The sequence below is a fragment of the Coloeus monedula genome (genome assembly GCF_965178545.1).
Source record: "Coloeus monedula genome assembly, chromosome: 1".
Lineage (NCBI taxonomy): Eukaryota > Metazoa > Chordata > Aves > Passeriformes > Corvidae > Coloeus > Coloeus monedula.
Genome location: NC_138781.1, coordinates 105,713,502 through 105,727,852, shown reverse-complemented (window position 1 = coordinate 105,727,852; position 14,351 = coordinate 105,713,502). Strand labels below are relative to the sequence as shown.

The following is a 14,351-nucleotide window of genomic DNA, read 5'->3' as shown; positions in this document are numbered from 1 at the left end:
TAGTGATGGACCAGAAAGAAGATTTTTATCCGAATTATTTCCTGGAATGTACAAAGAGACCAATCATTTGATTTTCCCTACTATTCTCATACTGTCATGAACAATTCACTGTTCAAAACAGTTTTGTCCAAGGCTTGTACTGGTTCCTCCTCCTTAAATTATTAACAGTTAAAGACTCCCAAGGTACTTGCAAGCACAGAACCAAACCAAACTTTCACAGAACAACTGCTGCATGTGCAAGTCCTGCTTTATTGCATCAAGAAGGTAACAGAGTGTGAGGTGATCTGAATTGGCTGCCCCCTGCCCTGCCCCACCCTGAACTGAGGAATGCTTACTCAGGATCAAGAAAACTGAAAAGCCAGAATTTAGAAGATGGAACCAGGAAAAAAATCAAGTGACAACTTGACAAGCTGCAGTTAGAGCTCAGCGCCTGTAAGATCCTGGTAGCCCAGGAAATCTGTCTCATGCCAAAAGAAAGGCAATAAATGACAGTGTGGTATCAGTCTAAGTTTCGCCTGCACTTTTTCCTTAGCTGCTTTTAAGTATTTAGAATAAAATCTGGAATATTTCTGTTACAAAAGCATTTAAATTACATTCCGTGTATTTCTCTATAACCAAAATATCTTTATAAGGCACATACATTTACACCTACTATCAGTTGTAGCTGATACTGAAAAACCTGTCCTCAATTTAAAGGAAAAAAAATCTATTGACAGTCTTCTTGCTGGCTAGAAGTTACTGTGGTTGTAAAAATTGTGAAATGTCTTAAAATACATGAGCTGTGTGCCTGTGCTATGTCCCAGCAGTCAGCAAGTCATTTTGCTATTTGAGCTGGATGGTTGGTCAGCAATGCCATGGAACAAATTGTCTTGTCCTACTGATGCACAAGTTCCCAAATCCAGTACTCTATGAAACTACACTTGCTTTCCTCATCAGGACCCTTCAGCATCTGTTTACTATACAAACAGCGTAGCCCAGAATAGTATCAGCTACTGCAAAATGAGAATTTTAAAGAGTAAACTGTACTTAGCTTTGTGTAGTAAATGTCAGAGTAATTGGGCCCCATGCCTCGTATATGACTATCAAGCTTGGACGTACTGGAAAACTTTGAAGTCAATTCCTTTGAATAAGGAGCAAAGTAATCATCCAGCTCTTTGAGTATTTTTCAGCAGTAAATCCAAGAAGTGCTTTACAAAATGGCGGGGGGGGGGGGTGTGGAAGAAAACCCCCAAGACCCCACACCCAACAGAAAATGGAAAGAGAAAACACAACTTCTCTGAAGTCACCCAACAAGGCAATGCTTGAATAAATAAAATTCACATTTCAAAATACAATCCAATCCTACACATTATTAGATTCTAACTTGAACAACAAGCTACATTCAGCCACATACCATTTCTGTATTCAAAAGTAATTTAAAGGGCAGAAAATGGTTTGTGTTACATTACTATACAGGAAGTGTTATTGCCCAAGTAATGGAAAGGGAGTGCTCAGTAATTTTAAAGGAGCTGTAGCACAGATATTCCCAAAATATTAGTCAAGTGTTTTACTAGCACGTCTCTCTAATACAGTGCTGGGGAACCTGAAAAGCAGTTCTAGACTTTGTGAAGCTACCAAAATGGCTCATACAGCTGAAAACACTGGGTATGGCAGAACACTACCAACATTTCTTTTCTCTTAGAGCAACCCTTGAGAGTCCAACTACAGTTTCCTTTGACGTGCTTTCTACACCTATTACTGATGAATTAATTTTATTTTTTCTAGCAATTAAAATCTATAGACACACAAAACATTATGTTTCACATTTAATGGAATGTCAGAACTTGAACAATGTTGGCCTTCAAACAGTAGCTGAAGTCTGAATTAATTAACATTAATCAACAGTATAATTTGCAGTGGGAGCTAAGTTCTCAAAAGCCTTAAAAAAATCAAATTTCTACGTCTTACTTAAATAATGAAACTACAAAAAATAAATAAGGAATGCAAATTAACAGAGTAGAAACTGGCAAGTGCTTTATCAGACCCCTAGCTGCTCATTTCAAACGGGAGAGTCAAATACGGGGAATGGTTGCACTGTTCTTTTCATGCACAAATTACAATTACATTTAGTTTCAAAATGAAATTCTTTTGGTCAGAAATTTGTACAAACTGAGCTTTTGAAAGTACAGTGAACTACAAAAAGATTAAATATGCAATTATAAAATATATTTATCCTAGGTCGTAAGAATATAAAATGTTTATGTTCATGTCACTAGTACATTACACATTACACATATTTAAGGATAACTTCTTTGCATTAATAATGTAAATGATACAACACTGTTTATTGCTTATGTCAGGCATGTAAATTTAAATCCAGACAGCCTTCGGTAGCTAAACCTCCATGGTTCAGCATTTGCTGAAGATCTGGTAGAACACCATTTTTAGAAGTGTATAAACAGTTGCGGCAAGTTTGTACCTGCTCATATAAACAAAAACCATCAACTCTGTTGGGGGGGCAGCGGTTCATTTTTCTAAGTACCTGCAGGGGAAAGTCCTGAGATGTCGACACGAGATCAAGTTTACATCACTTCTCTATTGTATGTAACAGTCTGTACCCATTCCAGGAATAAGGAGTTTATGCTTAAAGTCACACCCCTACTCATTACCTTCCAGCAAAATTAGCCGTTGGAGAGGTCACACTTACTGTTTACTTACAAGGAATGTTATTGAAAATACATTTTCCAGCAATAAGCACCAACTAAAATCAGTGTACCAAACCCAATCTTAGTGAGAATAGGTTTCCAGTATAACCACCTTTTTCTTTTTCTTTCAGTCTCATTTAGCTTCTGCTTCATCTGCTGCAGCTTCTGTGCTGTGTTCGCTCTTCTATCCTCCCGCAGTCGTTTTCGGACAGAACTTAAAAAGAAAAAAACGTAAATCTTACACTGAAGAACAGGAAAAAAGGCTATTATCATATCCAACACTTCCAGTAGTTAACCCACCAGTAGCATATGACAGCAGTATATAAAATCCAAACCAAGCAACCTTTTATTATGTTTTAACCGCCTTAATGTAGATAGAGAGTTTCAGATAGTGAAGCTCCATGAATAAGTAAATGACAGATGTAAAGATGTACATGGTACTTCATCTACAAGTTCAACAGAGAACAGAGTTAGTTAAATTATGTGAGCTGACGCTTTCACCCCTGTCTCTGCCCCATTTGGTGGCTGAAATGTTTTGCATGGAGGCTGCTTCTATACGCAATGCCAAGTATGATGTACAAGTGTCACAGTACTTACATGGGCGCCTCCACTGCAGAGTTCACACCAGCCTCAATGATACACTGACCCCAACCCCTACTCACAGCTGCATGCAGCTTTAATAGTACTCATCTCAGGATGTAAACCAGATCATGATAAAGGACACAATAAATCAGAGTTCAGTGTGTTACACTAGCAGGACCACCTTGTAATTCTTGTCTCCAAAAGTGCCCTCACAATCTCTAAGACAGCATAACTCTGACACAAAAACCAACTTTCTTTGACTTCCAACACACAGCCACCACTCACATCCATACCCTCACTCCTGCTTGTGAGGGGTTCCTTCAAACACCTACAGAATTGCTGTCATTCTCTCTCAAAACACTCATGAATACACAGAAAGAAACCCATAGGGGCATTTGGTGAGCCAGCTGTTATTTCAGAATTCCAGCTTATCTACACAGAACTGCTGTGTCTCATCTCGGGCTGCAGCCCTTTGGGACAGACACTGCCTCCTTCTGTGCACCACATGGCTCAGCTTGGCACAGCCCTGGCCCAGTTTTTGGATCTCTGGCCATGGATCAACATTTGGTGACCCGCATGTTGGAAGGCCCAAGTGACACACAGTGCCTTCCAGCTGAGGCATCAGCACTCCTAAGAGAAAGGCAAATTCACCTGACACAGCTAAGCCACAGGAACCTACTCTCAGCAGGCAGATTTAGCACGAACAGAGGCTAATACACGGCTCCAGTGATACAATTTCAACCACTATACAGAAAGTGGTATGTGATCAAACCTTTGTGTTTCTGAGGAACCATGTATTTTTTGAAACATAAGTTAGCATTGTATTTAAAAATCAGTATGAAATTATGCTGGACAATTTTAGGACCTCATTCACACTGCACAATGGAGTTCACTGACAATCTGTAAGAAAATGCTTTCAAAAGTGTGAGGTCTAGCTGGTTCAGTTAGAGACATTTGCTTTTCTTCTCTTGACCTCTGAACAGTAAAAACATATCTCAAAGAATCACTGAGGTTGTATTTTTAAAATCATTAAATAAGACAGTCAAATACCACGTGTCCTCCCCTGCTACTGCAGAAAGATCTTGAAGGTTTTTTACAATAAGAAAAGCAGACAATAATTCAACCTTTTGAGAGAGTGCATCTGCCTTTTAAAAGTTTATCTTGCCTACTTTTCAATGTTCCCATCTGGGATATCTTGAACTTTAGTGGACAGGTCAGTGTTTATTTTCTCCATTTGATCTTTGTTCTCCAGGCCTATGCTGTTCCCATTGTACTTCTCTGTGGTTATTTTGGTTGGGTGTGGAGGAGACTGCTCGGAACTTGGCGCTTGGTCCTCCTTAGAGAGCTCCTTCCACCGTTTCTGAAAACAAGGAGAACATATTTCAAACATTCCCCTAACATTAAAGGGCCCCCTTGCCAAGATGTCTTCCAAAAGAAGAGTCACAGAAGTAGATTAAAGGAACTACCAGATCAAGAAAAAAAAATTGCTAGATGAAGAAATAAAGTTCGGTCAAGATGTGTCTCGTCCAACAACCATGAATGATCCTTTTTTCTGTTTCTCTGGGATGGTGCCACTGTGAAGGCATGAGGCCACTGTCTCCAGGGTCTGTACTGTCCACAGCAGCTCCACAATTAGGAAGCATCCTGTCTTAAAAATCCTGCGCTGTCCAGCACTTCCCATCTCCCTCTACTTGCTACAGGCCTGTGCTGTGCTCTTACCTTTTCTGGCTTCAAAATACAACAGGACCTTGTATGCAAGAACTGCCTAAAAAGAGAGAACTGGGAAACTTTAACAAAGAGTTATCTATGCCAGAGTCATGGCCTACTATTTCACCTAGTGGCCCGTTAGTCCAGAGGTCTACTACACCATAAAAGAGTTATTCACCTTGTTTTGAGAAGCAATCTGAAATGAGATGGAAGAAAAAAAGAAATTGCAAGTAAACCTGTTTTGCTATATCTCTGTCCTAATGATAAATAGTCAGAAGGACTTGCTGCAAAAACTTCATGCAGAGAAGAACCCTAGAAAGTGCACAGGAAGGAAAAGAATCAGCCCTAAAAAACAGTCACTTATTTTCTCACACAAATCAGCCAGTGCCTATTAAGACATAAAATACCTTGTAGGAAAAAAATCCGTTACTTTTAAAAGTCTATGGCAAGGTAAATGAACTGAAAACTGACTCTTCTCAAAACAAGTGATAGATTCCTGTCTGTGGAATGACTTCACAACTGCTGGTCTAAACTAAATATCAAATTCACAGAGTGATATTAAAAAACCAGCTACTTATAAATGGACTGCTGGCAAAATGAGTTTTAACAATGAACCAACTCCTCCACTGCAAATGAAAGTTGTGTTTGCACATTTACTGACTTCCAAAATCCAAGGAGATGTCAGAGATAAACATTTGGCTAATGTTAAATTAGAGAGGCGTTCAGTAACTTCAGGCCCTCTCCATCACTAGCAGAGAGAAGTGAATACCTCTCACATTCTGAAGAGTACAACTGTTCCTTATGGAATAAAAATGATCTAGCTGACCTTAAAAGGAGAAATTTGCTTTTTAAGTACTGCCAATTGATTTTCTGCCCATAATGCTGAGGCCTGAAGAGAGAAGCACCAGGACAAATGCTTGCACTGCAGGAAACACTAGTTTAAGAAAGATCATCGGAACAATCATAACAAGAGAACAAATGAGAAGCGTGCCTTCCTAGGCATTCTCTTACTATGAATAACACACTTGAACATGACAAGCAGTATTCGGAGTTGAATGCTCCCTCATATCCCGAAATAAGAAATCCTGTGATCTAGATGGGTAAGTGTGGGAACCAGAACTGCTCCGTTTGGAGCAGTTCTTTTTAAAAAAAGGAAAGCAGAAAAATGTTACTGGACACAATACCTCATAACACCAGAAACAGCTTCCAGAAAATGAAGAGACTAAACTGCTGTTACTCTTAGGATGAATCATGAAGTCTTCTAGACATAGGGCACAGGTGTCAGACCAGCAGCACACTATCTAGGTGTTGATTAGCAGTTGTGCAAAATTATTTCTTTATTTACACAGCAAGTCAAGAAACATTTGTTAAAGGGAAGAATCAGACCACTACCGGTACCACAAAGAAAGGAAATGTGCTTTCGCTTATCTGCCCTATTCGTGATTTTAAGAAATCAACAAAATAAAAAAGCCCTAGCATATGAGAGTAGAATTAAAGGTGTTTCAAAGCCTCTCCTCCCAGTTCTCCCTCCCACCTAGCCCCAGCCACTTAACACAGCTGTAAGCTGTTATGTCTGCAAGCCACACTGATAAAACAGTGAGATTTGGTAATCTCTTTGCACCCAAAATCATTGTATTTGGCTAGACTGTACTAACTGTAACACGAATTTTAAAGGTTTTTAAGAAAAAAGGCAACTTTAACCAAAAAATGTTATCTGTAGCATCAGGCAACTTATCTGCTAGGAAAATACACAGCAAACATCAAGAGATTCTAAAAAAGATCCTTGCTATTTTCAAAGTGATACTGGGCATTACTTTCACTTTTCAGTATTGAAAATACTGATTGAACTTTTTTTTTTTAACATTTGGACAGAAAATTTTTTTTTATATTTTATCTAAGAGGGGACATATACACAGGGTTATAAGTTTCATTTGATAGAAGGCACTGAACAGTGCCTCCTAGGCATCTACTAAAAAAGGCTAATTATTTAAATCTCACAAAATTACATGTTTTAAAGTAATCTGGAGCCTATTTTTTACTACTGTTGCAATCTGCTGTTCAAATACATGGAGCTAAACCATGGAGCTAAACCAGCTATTTACCTGTATAGTTGAATCCCCCATTATAAATTTTGCTCCTTCTATTACAGCCATATATGAAAATCTTAGTTGATCAGGAGTCTGAATAAGTCCCATTCGATATCTTCTCATATCCAGTAATACCTTCTTAATATCTACAGAAAATGGGTCTTTTTTCTCCATCTGTAAAGCAAGTTACATTGAAAGTGTCAATGGTATGTAAAAAATAATTACAAATAAAAATTAGTCATAAAATTCAATCTAAAAATTAATTTCTCCCTATTATGCTTCTATTAGTAATATGGAAGATTAACATCTCAAATGATTTCTAATTTGTTTTTGAAGGAAAAATGCAAACCATCTAATGAAAACTTACTATGAACAAATCAAGGATCATGTATTAAACAAATAAATTAGTACCCTAATACTAAGTCTTAAAATTAAGACATTTAGATATGCTCAATTTCATTCAGGCTTGTATTCAGACTTTGAAATAGGACTGTAAGAATCAGAGCCATAAAGTAATATTTCCTAATGCTTCTGAATAGAACAGTAATTCAGACTGACTATGGCAGAAGTTCCCTTATTTAAAGGAGAATCCCTAACCCAAGCCATGCATACACTTGTCCCCACATTACATACACAGGGTGTTTTTGAAGTATACTTGCATCAAAATATACCCCTATGTTTTTCAAAATGTATAAAACCAAAGAAAAACTGAAGTAAAAAAACCCAACAAAAAGTAAGTTGAGAGGATCTAACCAAACCGGAAAATGTGTCTCTTGTAATTTAACTGAAATCCTATTTCAGTTAAACCTGTGCTGTCCTTTTCACTATTACCAAGCACAAAGAGAAAACTCTGTGCCTGGACTTCTAAGTCCAACAAAAATTTAAACTGATTTTATATATTATTTAACATTCAAGGTTCACTCACACCATGAGCAACTATAGATGATGCAGTTCACTGAGTAATCATAAAATCTATACATCCATGTGGCACTGGAACTGGCTATCAAGCCCCACCACCCAGAGGGCTGCACAGCAAGGAAATTCTGCACCACCCACAATTACACACTGCATGAGAATCGGGCATGCCTGAGTTCTCATCCTAGTTCAGATAACCATTTCTCTGCATCCTTAAGAAAAGAGCTCTTGAGCAAAAGACTTATAGATTCAACCATCTCAATATATTCACAAGCTTTTTTTATATTAAAACCCAACTGATCCTCAACCTTTTCTAAGCACATCTTAGGTAAAAGGAAAAGAATGTTTACAATTTACTTTCCAGGAAGCTTTGAAAATATGTAATGTACTTCAAGATGGATTTGTAAATGCATTTCAAGAGCTGTGTTTTTGCCATCAAAATATGTGAAGGGAAAAAAAGCATGCTGTCTTAATTTCAGTTTCCACTGGAATGTCATTAACTTCAATGCATTTAAAGCTTCTGACCAAAAAGCCCATATTGGGAAGGTTGGCAGGGTGTCGGGAGAAAGAAAGAGGTGACAGAGAAAATGCAAACACTTACCAGAACAAGACAAGTATCCACTAATGAAAATGTGCCGGAACGTCCTATTCCTGCACTGCAGTGAACTACTGCAGGTCCATGTTCAGGACTCAGTGAACCAGATTCTCTGACTTTAAACAGGAAGTTCAGGAATGAAGCTGGGGATTCAGGAACTCCAAAGTCTGGCCATGTAGTATAATGAAAATGAGAGATCATCCTGGACTCACCACTCTAGAAGTGAAAACAAATAAACAGTAGAACTAGAAAGCATTCCTCTTTGGCTCAGTTAGCACGCATTTCCTCAGTCGCAATCAACAGCTATTTTCTATTTTAAACATCCCCTTTAGACAAACAACCCAGTAACTTGCTTCAAGTTGGATGACAACCAACAGTGCAAGCAGAAGCAGTTTTATCTGAGTCAGTAACTTTCTCCTTTGTAATTATTACCACACACATTCTTTTTTTCTTCTCAAACTTCCACTGCTATGTTTGATTTGCTTTACTACTTACTCCCAAATACCCTTCTTTTTCTAGCAATAATACAGTTCAATGGCTGACAGCAGTTACTAGACAGCTAGAACTAACATGACTGAAAAAGCCATGTCAGCATTGTATACACTCTGCACTCTTGCTCAGAGCAAGTTTTAATGCCAAGAGGTATTACATCTCCTTTATACTAACCACATTACTGAGAGGAGCAGGAAGCGTTCCTTCCTGGAAAAGGCCTACAAAAATCCATACAGCAGGATGTCTAGCAAGACTTCTGCTGGACATATTCTTGTTTAGTAAAAAAGGAGGATTCCAAAATCATACAGCTGCTTTAGAACCCCTCTAGCAGAGTTCCTTCTCCTAACATGATCAACTAACCCCAAGTACTGAAATGACAGCATGAAAGTATGTATATAAAATGTGGATCATACTTTTATGGAACTCACTTCAGACCTGCTGTTAAATGCTACTCCTTGCCATGGTGATTCTGAGACAAAATGATCACCCATTTTAGCTCAGGAATTTTAGAAATATTCAGTTATTTTTACCCTCCCTCCATTACATCCAATTTTCTGCATAGACTGAAATTGACATAAACTTTGGCAAAGTTTAAACACAAAAGGATTTAAAATATCAATGTATTCCAGAAAAGCTATTTTTCTTCTTCAGCAACAGTAAAATATAGCCATGAAATTAAAATAAATTCTACTGTTCTTCGTCTGCTCAGTCTGTTTCAACTTCTTATGAGAGACAACTTATGAAATTCCTTTGTGAAACTAAAATAATCCATTTCATGTTTTCTGCAGTAACAAAAACACTCTCCCAATTTGTCTTTTTCCTTCAATCTCTGATACTGCAAGACTCGCCAATACTTTCACAGAAAACAGTGGATATTAACATGACTCCAGTCACTCTCAAATGCACAGTTATCTTCCAAAAATATTTTGTCTTTTGGCTAGGTGATCAACAAGGACAACAAATTGTGATCTATGATACTGGGAAAACGAGTTCACATAAAGATTTTATAGGGGAAAAAAGAGTATCAGGCCCTAAATTGTATAAATACACTGGGGCTTCCCTTTGTCTGGAGCAAAGCATTAAAGAGTTTGCATTTTCTTTCCTACTGCTCTTTTGTACCTAGTTTTTCAAGTTAGCAAGCTAACTCACAAATCAACTGAAATGACCTGTTTGTTTAAAAATCATGGAGATATATTTTTTGTAAGTAATCTGGAAATAGCACTTAAGCAATTTCCTCTATTTCTAAGAAAAATAATTCATCACTTTAAAAACAAAATTAAGAAGAAAACTCGAGAGGTGAGCTAAAAGCACATGCTAAGTAAAGGTTAAAGTTACTTCTTGTGAATCTAGACAGTCTTTGTAGGTGGTAATTGACACTCCCCACTTCAAGATTCTGAAAAAGCATTCCAGATGAAAGCATCCCTTACACCTCAAGAAGGCAAAAATGCCCTTTTTTGTCATTTGATTTTTGTAATCTCAAAAAAGGTGACTTGTAGGGTTTGTTTGGGGAGGTTTGGGGGAGGGTTGCGTGTTTTTTTCCCCCAATCCCATCCTGTAACAAGCACTAGCATCCTGTTCCTGAAGAAAAAAAAAAAGTATGGCCAACTGTCACCCTAATTGTATAGTAATCTGAAATAGTTATTTCTAAAAGAGAGATGAAACAGTGCTGTTGTACATGTCACTCTGCCCTAACCCACAGAATTACATTTTTCTTTCCTTTCTTGTATGAAGACTTTATCCAGCCCATGATTTTCCATCCCTTCAGCTCATTATAAAAATACCTAGTCTCTTCATCTCTCTACAAGAGTCCCATTGCAATGCACTGGAACCAGCTGGTAATCTTTGAATTCGCAATCTCTAATCCTACAGCCAAATCCCATTTGAGTATTTCAAACCTCCCACATTGCTCTTTTAAACAGAATGGCTCTTTCAAGTGGTGCTTGGCAGTCAAGCTGTACAGCTAAAACACTGCCTTTGTGTGGATCTGTACAACCCCTTCTTAAACAACTCCCAGTCACTGGGCCATGCAGCACTTACATGAAGTGATGTGGGACTGATACGAGAAGAGGTTTGGCTTTTTGGTTCACAGCTGTTGAGGGACAAAAATTCAAATTTAAATAACAACTAATTTAATTTGAAGTGTTACCAGGAAACTAGCTAATCTTTTAAAATAAAAGTCCCTGGACTTCAAGACTCAGGAAGCAATATAAAATTTTGTATGTTATACACAAGGAACATATTTCTGCATGGTAACTGAAAACCAGCTTGTTCTATGGTAACCACAATGCAATCTTCCAAGATTTATTCCCTAAGACTAGCTACCAAAAAAAAAAAATCCTTGAATAATCATGGAACAACATTTAAATGACAATTAAAAAAAAAAAATCAAACCATTCTAGTGGAAGTTTTAGGAACTACTGGGATAAGCTTTCCATAAATAACAAAGATAGCTAGAACTGATGAACTTGTAAAGCTACCACCACACTGCACAGCTCTGCACTGGCTGCTGGAAGTAACAGCATAATCAAAGGATGATCAAAGCACAAGCTCCAAGTTACAAGCAGAGATCCACATGAGGACTTGAGCAGAAAAGTAATATGCCATTAGATCAGCTTCCAGTGAACCAAGCCTTGCCATAACCTTTTTACAGTGACTATCCAATCACTCAAAACAAAAAGGTACAAAAGTCTTAGAGTAACTTCAGGTTGTTCGGTCACCTGAGAGTATGAACATGAATAAAACGCTACCCAAAATGCTCAAAGGTTAAGTTGGTGCCTTCAGCATCAAGTAAAACAGATGAAGACAAAAAAAATGCTGGTCTGTCAAGTTTCACACACTCCTTATAAAAGCCTTAATTTCATAATTGAAGTGCTACTGAAATGGTAAAATATATGAAGATATAACACACCTACAACCCCACAGTGGTCCCGTATTTAATGAACATGCCTTAAGTTCATTAACAACTAATTTGATCATATAAAAATGAGAATGAATGCTCTAGGGGCACTATTCTACACACTGAAATTCGAAATCATAAATCAACTTCTAACAGAGCCTCCTCTATTTGTTCATTCATGATGGCCAAAATGTTTTTCAAAATTTAAATAAAAATGGCCCTGAGGATAAAGGGGCCAAATAATCATCACAGACATTCTAGTTCATCCACAGGATCAGCTAGTGAGGGTCACTATGCAGTCTTGCATTACCTTAATCTGACAGTCACAGCCACACAGAAGCTTAGTACTAAGTTGAGAATAATTTTACTAATGGGTCTTTCCAAATAGTTGCTATTTGTGGAGGATTCAAGATGTCACTTGGGATTTATTAATGGTCCTTACTCTGAAGTAGCACACCACCGTTGTCACATCAAATTTAGTTCATTTCTCCTAGTCCTTTCTCCTCCAACAAATATTTTCTTTGCAAACCTCTCCTACTGCTGTATTCTTACTTTCAGGAACCCACTCTGAGATACATTCAGAAAGGTTCCTTTTGCAATTCCAAATTCCACTGCTCCATTTCCTCATCCAAGCAATCCCTGGTTTCCCTGAAGATCTGATGGTCATTTGCCCTTGCATAGCTTGTCAGAATTCCCCAGTACCTATGTAATAGTTTTGCTTATAAGCATTCATTATGTGTCATACATAAAGTTGTTACATTAAAAAAAAAGCTAAAAGCAACAATAAATAATAATAATATAAAAATACATATTCAACACAAGGTGGAGTCTTTCACAAGTTAGTTGTCAAGATGTAACAATTTTCCCACAACATTGTCACAACACTTAGCAACCCCATCCAACAAAAGGGAATTCTCCAGAATTAACAAAAGGCTCTCATACACCTGACTATCACTTCTCCAAAAAGGTGGGAGACTTTGCTTCAAATAACAGCCATGCAATAGCTTCATGTATGATTACAAAATTTTTACATGAGCACAGTATCTTCCCTCTATCCTTATTTTTCCAGGGAGGCATTGGTTGATGGAAGCCTTCACGGTAAGTCTATATTAAGGGAGAGTTCTGAATCTAAGTTATTACAGTAGAAAGCAGCACTCAACTTTCAGAAGAGCTGACAATTGACACCAACAAACCCATGGAGGATACACAGTGAACCATGGTGGAAAAGCAGCTTCAAATGCCTGTACTCTAAAATGCAGACTGGATCAGGTAAAAAAATAAGGAAATTCTAAAATAATCACAGCAAAACAAAGAACATTATGAATCTTTTCAAAACTTTTGGACAGTTACCAATAAACACCATTTTCTCTCCAAAGCTTTACTGGACTGTGATAGCCCCAAGAAAAAAACCCAATTTTTTCCTAGAACAGATAGAAAAAAAGAAAAGCAAACCAACAAATGCCTTGATCTAATCCTAAAAAAGAACAACCCCTCAACCCCACCTGTATTTCTAAGTAATCTTTAACAAAAGCAACAACAAAACCAAACAAATATTCAAAGATTGTTTCATTGGTAACAACGTAACAAACACTTTACTCTTCATACCCATATCTTGTTTATGCCTTAAAGAGATTTGCTGCAGTAAGACAAATTTACTTGAGCTCAGAATGGCTGCATTATAAAGACAACCTTGGTTTTCTCTGTTTTCAAGGAAATACTACAATTTAAGTATTCTTGGAATTCAGAGTATATTTTGTTCATGAGTCATCCTATATTCCAGGCACTGAGTGGCTAAATGTCTTACACTCTGCCTCCACCAAAGGCCCCTCCAGAACAACTTACATAAACACAGTTAAGCTCACATTTCAAGTTACTGTGAATACTCAGTTCCCACAATTTTTATGGTATAATTATCAAATTCTTACAAAAGGCTGCATTTAATTGACAGTGTTAGTCTAGAAACTATGCAGCTTTTTTTGCTTGAGTAACCAAGTATGTTCTGCTTCTTCTAGCTGTTTTATGTAAAAATTATTCTTTGGAGTTAATATTCATGGACCCTTACCACAGTGCTAGAGAGTTAAAATAAAAATTCATTACAGAAAGATTGGTGAGTATTTGTGAAACTGATTTATATGACATACAAGAAACTCTGTACAGTGCTGATAGACCTGCACTGCTGGTCCAAAACAAACCCAGAAATTTAAGTGTTCAATAGCTCCAACTCAAAAGTCTACTATAGTATACATTGTTCCGTTCCTTGAGGCATTTCTGCCTTTTCCACTTAATGTTATGTTCAAACATACACACGTCATGAAAATTGCATCCTTTGAAAATAGGAAGTTTAGAAGGGCCAACATCAGCCAAACAATTCCATGAAGAAGCCTTTTTGGTAG

General features: G+C 37.5%; 1 protein-coding gene across 2 annotated transcripts in view; it reads right to left on the bottom strand.

Moving 5' to 3' along the window:
- The window catches only part of PTPN2 (protein tyrosine phosphatase non-receptor type 2), a 30,241-nt gene that overhangs the window by 2,424 nt on the left and 13,466 nt on the right, over positions 1-14,351 (bottom strand). Inside the window, exons 6-9 of one of the 2 annotated variants that reach the window (XM_082286845.1) lie at positions 8,577-8,786; positions 7,076-7,234; positions 4,436-4,626; positions 2,797-2,898 (exon numbers count right to left, since the gene is read on the bottom strand). In XM_082286845.1, coding sequence (XP_082142971.1) covers positions 2,797-2,898; positions 4,436-4,626; positions 7,076-7,234; positions 8,577-8,786 — 662 coding nt within the window. Of the gene's footprint in view, positions 1-351; positions 2,899-4,435; positions 4,627-7,075; positions 7,235-8,576; positions 8,787-14,351 lie in introns of those variants that run through there. The other variant, XM_082286844.1, reaches the window with a different exon arrangement.